Source organism: Pinus tabuliformis, chromosome 5_1 (assembly GCF_031772625.1).
Source record: "Pinus tabuliformis cultivar Carrire ecotype Pingquan chromosome 5_1, CPIR1, whole genome shotgun sequence".
Taxonomy (NCBI): Eukaryota; Viridiplantae; Streptophyta; class Pinopsida; order Pinales; family Pinaceae; genus Pinus; species Pinus tabuliformis.
Genome location: NC_142305.1, coordinates 787,960,967 through 787,975,538, shown reverse-complemented (window position 1 = coordinate 787,975,538; position 14,572 = coordinate 787,960,967). Strand labels below are relative to the sequence as shown.

General features: G+C 35.2%; 1 protein-coding gene across 13 annotated transcripts in view; it reads left to right on the top strand.

Annotated features, from left to right (window-relative positions):
* LOC149167293 (protein ZINC INDUCED FACILITATOR 1-like) overlaps positions 1–14,572 on the top strand; it is a 639,590-nt gene that overhangs the window by 103,409 nt on the left and 521,609 nt on the right. For 12 of the 13 annotated variants that reach the window (XR_016260914.1, XM_089432933.1, XM_089432936.1 and 9 more), the window contains exon 2: positions 7,146–7,186. Coding sequence is in view for 12 of the 13 variants with exons in the window: in XM_089432933.1 (XP_089289059.1) it covers positions 7,146–7,186 (41 nt within the window). In the remaining variant the exon portion in view is untranslated. Of the gene's footprint in view, positions 1–4,795; positions 5,062–7,145; positions 7,187–14,572 lie in introns of those variants that run through there. The other variant, XM_089432932.1, reaches the window with a different exon arrangement.

The window sequence follows — 14,572 nt, the reverse complement described above, 5'->3', positions numbered from 1 at the left end:
CATACATTATATCCGGCCTAGTTGCAGTCAAATACATGAGGCTGCCAACTATGCTCTTGTACAAACTAGGATCAAAATCCTTGCTGCTGTCTTCTTTGCTGAGTTTTAATCCCATCACTGTGGGACTGATTGCTGCCTTGCTCTCCTACATATTAAATCTTTCCAACACTTCCTTAACATATTTTGCTTGTGAGATAAAAATCTCATTTCCATTTTGTTCTACTTCTATTCCTAAGAAGTATCTCAGCAAACCCATGTCAGTCATTTCAGATTCTTCTTTCATGACTGTTTTGAAATTTTTAATAAGATAAAACATCATTGCCTGTGAAAATAACATCATCAACATATAACACAACAATTAGTATTTTACCATCCTTTTCTTTGATGTAGAGAGTGGGTTCTCCCTCACACTTTTCAAATTGATTTTCCAGTAGATAGGAATCTATCCTACTGTACCACGCTCTTGGTACTTGCTTCAGCCCATAAAGAGCTTTCTTCAATCTGCACACTTTGTGCTCTTGGCCTTTCTTTTCATAGCCTGGAGGTTGTTCAATGTAAACTTCTTCCATTAACACTCCATTTAGGAATGCTGACTTCACGTCCATTTGGTAAACTTTCCACTTGTTTTGTGCTGCTATGGACAACACTGCTCTCACTGTTTCCATTCTAGCAATCGGTGCAAAAGTTTCCTCATAGTCTCTCTCATACTGCTGCTTGTATCCTTTGACAACCAGTCTTGCCTTGTGTCTTTCTATTTTGCCTTCAGCATTACTCTTGGTCTTGTAGACCCATTTAACTCCAATGACTTCCTTTCCTTTTGGTAGTTCAACTAAATCTCATGTCTTGTTTCTTTCTATGGCATTGATCTCCTCATCCATAGCTTCTATCCATTTCCTATTCTTAATTGCTTCTTCGAAATGAACAGGGTCATCAACATGACAATATAAAGCAAACAAAGAATTCATACCTTCATTTGCTGCCTCTTGCTCATAAATATCACATAAATTTATGAACTTCTTACCTCTTTCATTTGGTGTGCAAGTGCTTGAAGAAGCACTTGAATTTCCTCCTTGTGGTGTGCTTGTAGAAGCATTTTCATTTCTCCTCAAGGGTGTCATTTGTTGTCCTTGTGTTGGTGCTGCTGTTTGGGAATGTATTTCAACCATCTCCTCATCATTTTCATCATGTGACAAAGAGTTTTTAACATTCACTATTTTCTCTATGCTTCCATCTCAAGCTTCTTCCTCAATGAACTGAACATCTCTACTCACAATAAACTTCTTGGTGGATGGATTATACAACTTATAAGCTTTGGATTCCTCACTGTATCCAATGAAAATACATTTCTCCTTTTTGCTGTCCAACTTCTTCCTTAATTGATCTGGAATGTGTGCATAAGCCACACATCCAAAAACTTTCATGTGGGTGACTCCTTGCTTTGTCCCACTCCATGCTTCTTCCGGCACTCTGTTCATGACTGTTTTTGTAGGGCATCTATTCAAAATATACGTTGCACAGTGTACAGCTTCAGCCCAATAATCATTTGGCAAATGCTTTGCCTTTAACATGCTCCTCGCCATATCCATGATTGTCCTATTCTTCTTTTCGGCAACTCCATTTTGCTGCGGGGTGTATTTAGCTGTAAACTTCTTATGAATTCCATTGTCTCTACAAAAACGTAGAAATTCCTTGGAGATATACTCACCTCCTCTATCAGTTCTTAGAACTTTGATATGCAGCCCACTTTGGTTTTCTACAAGTGCCTTGAAATTGCAAACAAACACTTCACTTTTATTCTTCAGGAAATAAACCCAAGTTTTTCTAGTAAAATCATCAATGAATATTAGTATGTAGTGGTTGTCTGCAAGTGATGGAGTTTGCATTGGTCCACATAAATCTGAGTGGACAATCTCTAAGGGTGCTTTTGCCCTTATGCTTTTCCCAGATGGAAAACTTTCTCTGTGTTGTTTCCCCAAGATACAACCTTCACAAAGGCTATCTGGTTTCTCTATCAATGGTAATCCTCTTACCATTCCTTTTCTACTCAACAAGTTAAGACCTCCAAAGTTGAGATGTCCAAATCTCAAGTGCCACAACCAATTTTCATCCTTTGGTTCGCTTTGGAAAGTCTCTTGAGTCACTGCTGCAATTTCTTTATTTTTCAAATCTGCTTTCATTCAGAGAGGGAACATTCTGTTCCTTGTCATTTTCACTTCAGCAATACATCGTTTGCTGGATGCTTTATCCATGATGGTGCATACATCATCCACAAAGAAAACATTGTACCCATTTTGAACAAGTTGTCCAATACTTAAGAGGTTACATTTCATTCCAGGAACATAATAAACATTTGCTATGGTTTTCTTTTCTCCTTTCTTTGTTAAAACTTTTACTTCTCCTTTTCCCATAACAGAAACTTTATTATCAGTCCTTAGTGTGACTTGTGACTTCACATTCTGATCTAACATAGAAAATAGGGCTATGTTTCGTGTCATATGGTTACTGCAACCGGAGTCTAGAAACCATACATCTTCACTCTTTTCTTCAGCCATATTACAAGCTAAAAACAAATTATTTTCGCTGATATTTTCTTTAGTGAAATTTGCACTAGTTCTATTACTCATATCATGTTGCTTCTTCCTACATTCATTTGCATAATGCCCATATTTTTTACAATAATAACATTGGACATTGGATTTATCATACCTTTGTCCTTGAGCATGATGTTGTCCACTTTGTTGGCTGTTGCCTTGGCCTTGGTTCTGATTTGGATTGCTGCCTCTTCCTTGAGCATTTGCTGGACTGTTTCTTCCACCTCTGTTTTGGCTTCTGCCTCTCCTTCTCTTGTTTCCTCTACCTTGACCTCTTCCTCTTTCAAAGAACATCTGGGTCTTAAAGGCATGTTCTAGAGATGAGTTTTCATTCCTACTCAATCTCTGCTCATGTGTTATAAGTGATGCATGTAGTTCATCAACTGTAAAGTTTGTGAGATCCTTTGTCTCTTCTATGGTGGTGACAATCACATCGAACTTTGAGGGTAAGATCCTCAATAGTTTCTCCACAATTCTCCTTTCTTTAAGAATCTCTCCATGAGACCTTATCTGTGTGACCAGACCAATCACATGTGTGAAGAATGAGTCAATATTATCTGACTCCTTCATGCAAATATTCTCAAAATCTCTCCTCAACAACTGTAGTTTTGCTGTCTTCACTTTCTCCATGCCTTGATAGGCTATTTTGAGGGTTTGCCATGCTTCTTTGGATGTCTTGGCTGCTGCTATCCTTGGAAACACACTCTCATGCACTGCTTGATACAAAAATAAGAGGGCTTTAGAATCCTTCTTCTTATAACTCTTCAATAGATCCTTCTCTGCCTGAGTTAACCTATTAAACTCATTTTCATCTGCTGGTTCTTCAAAACCATTTTCAACAAATTCCCATAATTCTTGGGAAGCAAGCAAAGCTTTCATAGTTATTGCCCAATAGTCATAGTTTTTCCCATTAAACTGTGGAAGCTGAGTATTAAAGATACCCATGCTAGTGCTGGCTCCAGCCATTCTTGCACTCTTCAAAATACTTGACTGTGTATTAAAATAACTGACTGTCTTCAACAGCAACACAGAAAACTAGCTTGAGAAATACCTTGGATTTTTCTTGACTGAGTCTTCACTCTGCTGGAGAAGCTGCTGCAGCAAGAAATCCTTCCTTCAGCTTCTTTGACACCTTCAAAGAGCCTGGACAAGCTCTGATACCACTGTTGGGAATTTTCTGTTTAATTCCAAAACAAAATAACTTGAACAGAACAGAATGCTCTGTTTTCTCACAGGATCTTAACACAACGGAAACTAAAATTGTTTGAGAGAAGAACAAAGTTTTTCACACACATAAAAGAGAACTTGTATTCATTAATAAAAACTGTTGTTACAAAATAAAAGATCTTCCTCTCAACAGAGGGATTACACCAGGAACACTTCAGTTCCAGTTCCAAAAAAAAGATTACTCTGTCTCCCCAGAAAAATACTCTGTCTCTGTTTGCAAAATGTTACACTGTTGTGTGTAAAATTTTCATTACATTCACACGCTGCTGCGTTTCACATTTCATATTCAACCAAAATAAAATACATTAGTGCTGCTGCGCAGTGCCTTTCATTTTCTCAACAAACAACCCTTACATTCACACTACTGTGTGTGTTTCACCTGCGCTGCTATATGTGCTTCCCTTACATTTCATTACATTCACAAAAAAAATGAACAACAAACATAACAATACATATGTTTTACTTGTGTCATAAAACCAAAAAACTACTCCTGTGGATAAAAAACTAATAAAATTAAAAACTTACCTACATTTACCAACCCATATTAAATTTCATTAAATGTTTTACTGGCGGTCAAAATGAAACTTTTACTCCACCTCAATTTCATGTTGCAAGCCTGTACTTCAACCATTGAATTCAATCAGACGGTTGTCAGTCGCGATTTGCGATCAAATCGCATCACAGAATCGCACCCTGCGGAGGAGAAAAATGGAGCACTATCATATGGGTGCAATTTGTGATCGGATCGCATCGCAACATCGCAATCGGCAGAAATCACAGGACGTAGCGAAAAGCATCAAGGAGTATATGCGATTTGCAATAAGATCGCATCATAAAGAAAAAAAATAATGCTGCAGTTGAAATTATCATTTCAACATATTAGATCCCTTAATCGAATCTTGATATGTAACTGTTCAACTTTTGTTGATCTTTATAATACGTCATTAACTCCCTTCCCTTGCGCTCTAAATAAAGGGGTCGCTCCTACAATTTTCGTTAGTGTTTTCAAGAATTAGGAGAGTTTCAATTGCACTCGAGAGTTTGAATTCAATCTACCGCAATCCATTTGTGAGATCTGAGCATTATGCGATGTTTGGTTACAGAGTCTGGAACTACCCGAAAAATTCTTTGTGTTTTCTTCGATAGTGATATGTATAAGCTCAGTCGGTCTATCCAATACAAATGGGCTAGGTTTGTTGATGTTCTGTCACGGGAAACTTAATGAGCGGGCAATCTCCTCTTGGTATTCTCAAACTCGCTTTCTTTTTCTAGTCCAACATTCCTTTATTCAGTCTACTTAAAATCATTCTACTCTACTGTACTGTATTGCATTTCTGGGTTTTGGTTTTTAATTTGGACGGAAAGAACGATGGGTTCTCTTCAATGGACCCTTCATACAAAAGTTCGACAGAAAGCACTATCGTTGTTCATGTTACGTTGTTCTGCGCCGCCATATCTCTGGCGGTGTTGGCTTCAGTGGTTCCACGGGACAACATTCCTTGAGGTTGAAAATGGGATTTGCAAGCTTTTTATGCATTTTTATTTTTCCCGTATAATGGAGAAGCAAGATTTTATAAGTATCCAAGCATTTTTTTTGTATTAATACGAAAAATTAGTCGTAGAAAGGAATAAAAAAATGTAATGTAAGATAAAGTTTATGAAGACCATGTTTTAATAGGGTTAATAATTGTATTACTCACTTTTTAATTTATTTTCCTAAATAACTTTTTCCTGTCTCAGCTTTTTCATCCAATGCCAAATTTTAAATTTGGCATTTTGGAAAAAAAATTTGGATAAACCTTCAATATGACATATCTTTCATAAAAATGGATTTGAAAATAGATTTTGAATGAAATATGAAATATTTCACGCACAAAATTTTCAAATTTTAAATGTCATTTTGGAAAAAAACCTTTGAATAAACCTTCAATATGGCATATCCTTCATTAAAAATGGATTTGAAAATAGATTTTGAATGAAATATAAAATATTTCACGCACAATATTTTTCAAAATAATTTCAAAGTTAAAAATATTAATTATTTATAATAATAAAATTACAATTTATATTAAAAATAAAAATAAAAGGATGGTCACAGTACAATGTTGTCTACTTTAAAATTTTTCTTTTGTTTTAAATTTTTTTTATATTAAGGGATATGATTCACGTTATAAAATGTTTCAGTTAAAAGATTTAAAAATAAACATGTAAAATGCAGATGTTTTAATGATAAAATGTCAAGTATGTTTTTTTTGTTTTTTTTTTTTAATTTTTAAATTATCAACTCAAAATATTAAGTTGAAAATAAATTATCAAACCAAAAATATCTATATAGCATTATATTATCCAGTTGAAAATAAATTGTCAACCCAAAATATCTATATAACATTATATTATCCATGACTAATTGTAACACAATAAAAACTTCTAAAGGAAAATTGGAAGTAAAGATTTATATTGGATTGTGTGAAATTTGAATAATCAATATCTTCAACTATTGAATTGTAGCAATGGTCTCTTGCAATTGTCAATATAAATTGATGATATATACAAGAAGTTATAATACACATTATATTTTTGGCCACCATGAGATGTAAATCCTGTACTGTTGAGGGGGCAATGAAAAATACTAAAATAGTTTGTTGCTATTATTAGTGCAAATCAAAATCTTTCTTTACAATTTCATTGTTGAAGTGGTAACAGAGATAGATATTGAACATTATCAACTTCACTGCACTAGTTTTCCATCAAAGTTGGATATTTTACACCAAATGTTATGAATAATTGGGCGCTGATGTCTTGCTTATTTTCAATAGGTGATGATGTTTGAAATTTGTAAGGTTGTAATGCAAATTTAGCTTTGGAAAGATAGTCATCATGTTGTTCATGAATTAATATTGTTTTATTTAGATTATCTATTGTTATCTAAGTCTTACCTATATTTCTTGAATTTATGCCTTACCGCATTTCCTTTACAACATCTAATGCAAGTGCTAATTTATCAGTTATCCAAATAAATATTTTTATTTATTGTGAATTGTCATCTTCAAATGGTGCCCGATTGTTTTTTATCTATAAGAACTTGATTTCCTACTGAACATATAGGCTGCAATAGTATTCGTGCCATTCGTGCCTTTTAGCCTCTTTCAAGAAAGATATAGTATTATTGATCCTGTTGGATTGTATTAAGTCCAAAATTTCAATTTTTTTAAATTTTCATCACCTTAACTCAAAGTGAAAAATATATGCTGAAATTTTCGTCAGTGTGAGTACTGAAAATATGATGACGTGAATACTGACATTTGTGGTATTGGTTGCGTGTTCCAGCTCTTCCGATCTCTTCCCTGTATTCATTCAGCTATTACATGGTATGTTGTTTGGTTCAATACAAAATCTTGATCAATTAGGAATTTATTTTCTATGAAAATAATGGAAAATTGCTGTACTTCCTTCTGTATTAGTTTTATAGTTAATATTCCTTTTGTATTTAAGTAGGAAAAACGTATTGAACATTTTACAGAAATACCATTTTTACAAATAGTCATAGAACCCTTGTTGCTAGTGAATGCAGGCGCACATACGTAGTTCAAGCAAACGTAACATTTTAGTTTTGATTGTAAAGTCTCACTTACGTGGAGCCTTTTCAGGCCTCGCAATTATAATCGGTTGTGATGTAATATGCATCGACGGTCCTATATACGACACAGTGTTCTACTTAATACACATACCAGTCTTAACCTAGCAGTCAAACCCTCAGGATCTAAGTCTTTGCTATATTACAGGTGGCATTTAGAGTTCCGATTTGCATCAATGCCTTAATCAGCTCAATTTTTGATGTACTTCGGACTCCATAGATGCTTATACTTTTGAAAGAGGAACCTTTTTTTTACTTCATATTTGTTCATAAACATCTTTTTTTCTTTTCAAATTCAATCGATGTAGATAAGTTTCATGTGGACTGGCCTGCTGTGAAAACACCAAAACAAGAACTTCTTTCACGTTCCTTGTGAGCTTTTGCCAACCTATGTCCACATAAGTTTGAGATATTGTCATGAATGCTAATTCAAACATAATGAAAATACAGTCTTCAGGCTTGACACTGCGGCAAAGGATGGAGGTTTTCAATATAATCCTTCCATTTTATTTACTGATAAAGGAACTAAACAGTGATGTAATTACAATGTTTGTAGCACACAAATATATCAGAATAGTCAGCAGTTGGACAAGAATGGAACGTGGGAATTGCAGCAGACAATTTATAATTGTTTTATCCGAGCAATACACAAGACAATTACTTACAAAATTACTCAATTTGTATTGCATATAGTTACATACTAATCATATAAAATCCATTCCAAAATTGGATAGTTGAGGATAAAGATTATCATCTAGCCAAAACTAACTCTTTTTCACCATAGGCTAATCTCATTTCTATCCTATCTTCATTGTCTTGTTTTATCCTATGTAAATTATGCACCCTGCTGAAAGCATACTTTACAACTCTAGGACCCCAATAATAAACATCTTTATTCCTTTTTTCGTACACCAATCTTATTTCTAATCTTCTAGAAATATTCTTCTGAATATATCAACAAGCTGATCTTCACTTCTGCAGTGCATAATTCCATTTTTTTGTTCTACATCTACTCTCAGATGCTCCCAATGTGCTTATTTCTCGCATGAAACTTGGGTTTCTCCATGAATTGCACTACACTCTGATTATTGCAGTGGAGGAGCAAGCAAGGTCTGAATTGTTTGAAGGTTGTTGTCATCTCAAGTCTTCATTGCCCACTTTGTTGGACCTGTTACCACCTGGATTAGCAGCCTCGCCAAGGTTTGGTCAAGTTGTTAAGTGGTAAGTACACAGGAGATGTACCCACTGTCACCTCAGCACAATCTCCTTTCACTTTTAGCTCAACACTTAATATTCCACAGGGGGTATTCCAATACCTTTATTGCTTCACCAACAAGTTAGTAGACTAGTTCCTAGGAACCTTATGTTAGATGAAGGCTAGGAGTTAATTGAACAGACATGCTAAATCTGATGTGCGTAAATAACACAGAAAATAAAAACCAACACTTGGGAAAGAGTGAAATACCTCAAATAAATACTACCTTTGATGTCACAAGTTGAGGTATGGTTGCATACACCAAGTGATAAGATCCATGTTTGACTTATTTTTTATTATATGACCTAAAAGAGGAGAATATTGATGCTGTCCTACATTTCTAGCACTTGTAAATGATAAAAATCCGTAGAAATCACAAGATTGGAGTGCTCTTCAAGCCACCTAGCAGTGTGGAAACACACTAGGATCAGTTATCCATGGGTGATAATTCTAGGACTATGAAATATTAGTGAGATGATATCCCAACAACAGATTTCTGCAAGGTACAACAATCTAAAATAGCAAATGCATAAATTGGAGGGCTAGTCTCCTTAGGGGCAAGCTTAGATTTCCTCCCAATCAAATTATAAAACTTTCTGGCACTTTGGGAGGCTGAAAAGGCTTCCAATGAGATGAATATCCAATTAAAACCAATTGGATGTGAAACTAGGGTTTATAATATTATATGGCTAGATCTCACTTTATTTCTTTCAAACCCTAGGCTAGAGCTTTAAAAATTCTCGTAGAAGATGGCTGTAAATTTATTCTAGACTTGAGAAGACCTTGGAAAACCCTAAAAAATGATGTTCGAGCAAAATAATATACAAAATAGAGGGGAGGTTTTATCTTGGGCCATTAGATGTTGCTAGATAGGCACAAAACCTAAAACATCCACCTTGAAATGTGACTATTTTTGGTATTTTATCTTTTAGATTTTCTTTGTATTTTTTTTAATGGATTTTTCACTAATATAAATAAATAAAATGACAAGAACTTGAATTTTGTAAAAAAGTGGTTGATTGTTGGATTTAGGGCCTAGGCTAAGTTACTAGGAGTGGAAACAAATACAGATCCATGAGAGTTTTGAAAAGCCGGATCCAGAAATGGTGGGGAAATGCCACATATAAAAAAATACAATAATATATATATATATATATATATATATTGATTGTAAAAAGCATATTAAAAGTTAAAAATGAAAACCATTCATGAATCACAATCTTAGAACTGAAATCATTGCATCATAAATATGAAGATTGAAATCATGATGCATCATGTTTTATACAAAAAGGATAATGGTAAATACAAAATTGAATGTCTTATCAATAATCACTCTATTGATATGATGATATAGAGTAGGTCTAACTACATGTCAAAAAATGGGTCTACATGCTCATAAACTGAATATTTCAACTCTAAATCATGATCAACTTGTCATCTTCCTTGAATTTTTCCTTAAAATCTAAAAATTATCATCTAGTTACAGTGGTAAATGAATATTGTGCATTGTTTGAGAACATGCTATAGTATATGTATCATACTATTCTAAGAGGACTCTTCAGCTAGAGTTGGATGGGATTGATCTAGTTAAATTATTTTTGACACAACCATCATTTTAAACTATATATTATATCTATGTATTGTCTCAAATATTTCATGTTAGCATTATCAAAAATGGAAAATTAAATTTTTTATGTGCCATACCTTTCTTGCTTGAACATGTACTATACAACGTATAGGTAATTAATAACTTATACAACTATAGATCATACAAATTACTAACAAATAATAAAATTAAAAATCCAAATGGCTTATATTCTTTATAGGATTTCAAACGTGTGGCGAATATCATTAAAAAAATAAAAAATAAACTAAAAAGGCTATTCTTATTTGCTTGGATTAGGAGTGTGAGGGCTAGTTGGCACAAGATTCGTTTCGATAGCATAGGATATGTTTCCATGTTTGAAATATCTATTTATGTGGCGGATCCCCCATGAATTTGGGTGGATCCGTATCTGAAACACAGATCTGTGAATCCAACATCAAGACCCCGTGGATCCATAACATATGATTTAGGGCTAATGACTTATCTCTGCGCAGAACTGCGTCACTCCCACGTAGTTCCTACGTGACCCCTGTTGGGTATCACGTTGCTCCTTCTCTGGATCCTCTGCTGGTTGGAAAATCCGAATCTCTGCCTCTTGGTCTCACACCCCAGCTCCTGGCTACTGAAACTTGATTTCCTCAACAGGGATTCAGTTTTCCTCTAAGGTCTGCGCTACCATTGCGTCAGCTCTGCATGGGCCAGCGTTTGCCCCTCTTTGGATGTCGTTCTGCCCTCTCTCTGCCTCGTACTCTTCGGCATAGGAAAAATTTCTTCTTCTGGATACTCACTGCCCCTCATTAGCAAGAAATCTACTCGATCATAATTTCCTCTTGAGAACTTCTCACTTCAGAAATTCGATCTCTTGATCTCCTGGTGTGTTTTCCAAATGACCCTCAAGCTTCCTTAAATAATCTTCTCGTTGACATTCAACGGCCTAGATTAAAGCTAATCAATGGATAATATCATTTTAGCTTGATCCTTGTCTTCTTCTAGAAGTTACACCCACAATTAGATTAATAACTATTAATATTTTTAATTTCCTAAGTTTAGACTTAGGGACCCATTAAAAAATATTAATTATTTTAATAAAATTGTTTCTGAGTGGAATTTCCCAAAACGCTTTTAGGGTTCTTTGAAATACATGTGCCCAAGCCTCCCTGCAAAATTTGAGGCCTAAATTACATCCGATGCTACCCCAAATCAATATACTCAAGATAAATGACCATTTCCAAATGGGAGCACATGAAACACAAGTTCAAAAATTGTTGTTGCTTTGTAGTGTGATGAAATTATCTCGGTAAATTTTAAGTTAGTCCTAAGTTATAAAACAAGTTCCAAAATAACTCTATTTCCGTAGACCTCACTCTCAACCGAGTTTGGATCTCAAAGTGAGGAGGCCATAGGGGATGGAGGGTTCCTAATATCTACTTCAACCAATTTAAGTTGGAGGTAGATTTGCTATTGCCACAACTTGCCAAATTGTTATAAAAAACATGCTTTGAAAAGTAGATGATACTTGAAAGTAAAACAAGCTAATGAAATTAGAACAGTTAAATCCATGAGATTGCAAGAGTATTGTAAGAGCAAGTAGATCTAGAAGTTACAAGAAAGAGAAAATTGCATAAGAGATGAGTGCATAATGGAATTAGCAAAGTAAAATAACTAAACAAATGAAACCATTCGAAGGAGACATTGCATAAGTTATAGAGAACACATGAAGGCAAACTGCATGAAATAGAATGTGAAAATTCCAAATAAAAATTTAGATGAACTATATGTTAATCTATTCTACCTTAGTTTTAGATGATACAATAAAATTAACTCTCAAACATCACACAAGGGAGTGTTATTTTTTGGTAGCAACGGACAATTGTTCTAGTCTCTAGTGTCTAAGAGGCTAAGGAACATCCAAAATTCATAAAAGGTTTTGCGAGAAAAGCTTTAGAAACACCTCAATTAGATTAATTAGCTAATAATTAAATATTTCCTATGTCTAAGTTAGGAAAATTGGTTAATTAAATTAGATTAATTAAGGGGGGTCGATTTTGCTCTAAATACTTTCGAAAAAGTAAGTTGATGGAGTCAAGATGATCATAGCCATCGATTGAGATGTGATTATGGGCGTTAGTTTCCTAGCAGAGGATTATAAGAGAAAGTCAATGGGGTTTGAAGAAGAAATAGAAAATGTTTAAGCAGTTCAACAACCTAGTTTTAGTGATTAAACATGGGTATTGTTGAAGCTAGGGAGACACCAACAACGAGGTATTCAACAGTGAGAATTTCAAGATAAATTCTCAGGAGGTTTCTAGTGTTCCAGAGTCAGGAAAGGATGCCGAGATTTCAAGTAGGGAGGTCGTACCAGCTAGTGTGAGTATCTAATTCCCCAGTGCGAGTTGCAGGAGCAGTATATCACTTCCAGTTGTCGAAAGGAGGTGTGAGTAGCTTCATAAGGAAAAGGGAGGCAAATCAAATTGCAGGGAGGAGTCCTCAAGGTTGTGCGAATTTCCCATCGGCTGGAGTGTGCATTTCTTGGTAGCAGTGCGAGTGCCAAAGAGGAGTGCGAGTGGCCAAGAGAAGGCCAAATAGATTTGCTGGAGGGAAAAGGGTTTTCCCAGATAATTTTTCTAGTGAGATAAATTGTCGAAGCTTCGCTAGAAAGGAAAGTGGTTGTAATTCTCTGATTTGCTGAATATAATAATAAAGCCCTCATCTGGTGCATGTGAAAATTTCATCTATCACACAAACTGGAAATTATTTCCTAATTGTTAATTTATTTGATAATTTATTTGCAGTCTGCTATTGAAAATACCAATAATTCACATTGTGATTTTCACAAATAAATACTGCAGAAGAAATAGCGATGGAAACTGAGAAAATCTAGCACACACAATAAAAATGACACAATTATTTTTGGACAATTATCCCCAGAAAAACCCAATGCGGGAAAACTGGTGTAGCAGATGATGGTTTTATATTATTATGCAGCTGTGAAATTTGAGTACAATCTATGCATGCCCAACTGGCAACTAATGCAACAAGAAAATCTGGCTAAAATTATCTAAGGGAATTACCCTTCTTCCACAAGCAACCCGACACAACTTTCCTTCAGAAAACTCGTCCTCCTGGACCATCTGTGTCAGCCTCTGTGCAGGCCCCATGACATCTAGCTTCTGAACTGCACCTAATGAAGTCGTTCTTCTTGTCTCTGCTGAGGAAATAGCTTATCCGACACTTTGGAACCTCTGTCCGACCTTTGGAACTAAAGACAATTTTTTCTCCACCTAAATTGAATTGCTCTTCTGAAGCAACTACGCAGTCCTCTGCGTTGCCTCACTGGGAATGACTCAGCCTCCTTGTTGTTGCCTCATTGGGAATGACTCAGCCTCCTTGCTGTTGCCTCTTCGGATCTGGAAAAAATTCCTGCGGATCATTGACTCTGCCCCTCATTGTCTTTTCTTCGATCTCTGGCTCTCCAGCAACTGCTTCCACTCTCTGGAAATTGATCTGCCAAGGAAATCGAACTACTGAAGTGTATTCTCCATCACCACATCGATCCCTTCTTATATCTTCTTGTTGGAATTCCAATGATCAAGATTAAATCTTAATCTATAGCTCAGATCAATTCTGGATCGATCTGTGTGAGTTTGTAGAGAATTCTCACCTTGACTTAATTAATTCTGATTAATTAACCAAGTTTCCTAAGTTTAGACACAGGAAACATTAAAAAATAGGTTAATAATCTAATTAAGTCACTTCTAGGTGGAATTTCCAGAAACAATTTATGGGTTTTGGATATCCCGTGTATTCTAGCCTCTCCACCAAATTTTGTGGCTAGAACACATCCGATGCTACATAAACTAATACTACACTGGTTTTTCCTTCGGGGTTTTTCCATAGATGATTGTCCAAAAATATTGGTGTCAGATTTATTATGTATGTGTGCATTATTTTGTCAGTTCCAATTTTATTTTCCATGGCATATTTTATTTGTGAAGAATTGCAGTGTGAGTTATTCGATATTTGTCATTAATAAATTAACAAAAGATAAATAAACTACGTGAGTTAGGAGAATAATTTCTAGTTGTTGTAGTTAGAGGAAATTTCACATGGTATCAGAGCAAATCAGATCAGATCAGCTCTAGAGAGAAGTTGGTGCATATCAGAGGGAGATCAGAGCACTGTGAAGAAGATCTGCGCAGTCCAGTCATCCAATGCGTGTTTCAAGGGTAGCAGTTCAGTTTCCAGTCTAGGGAGGTGAT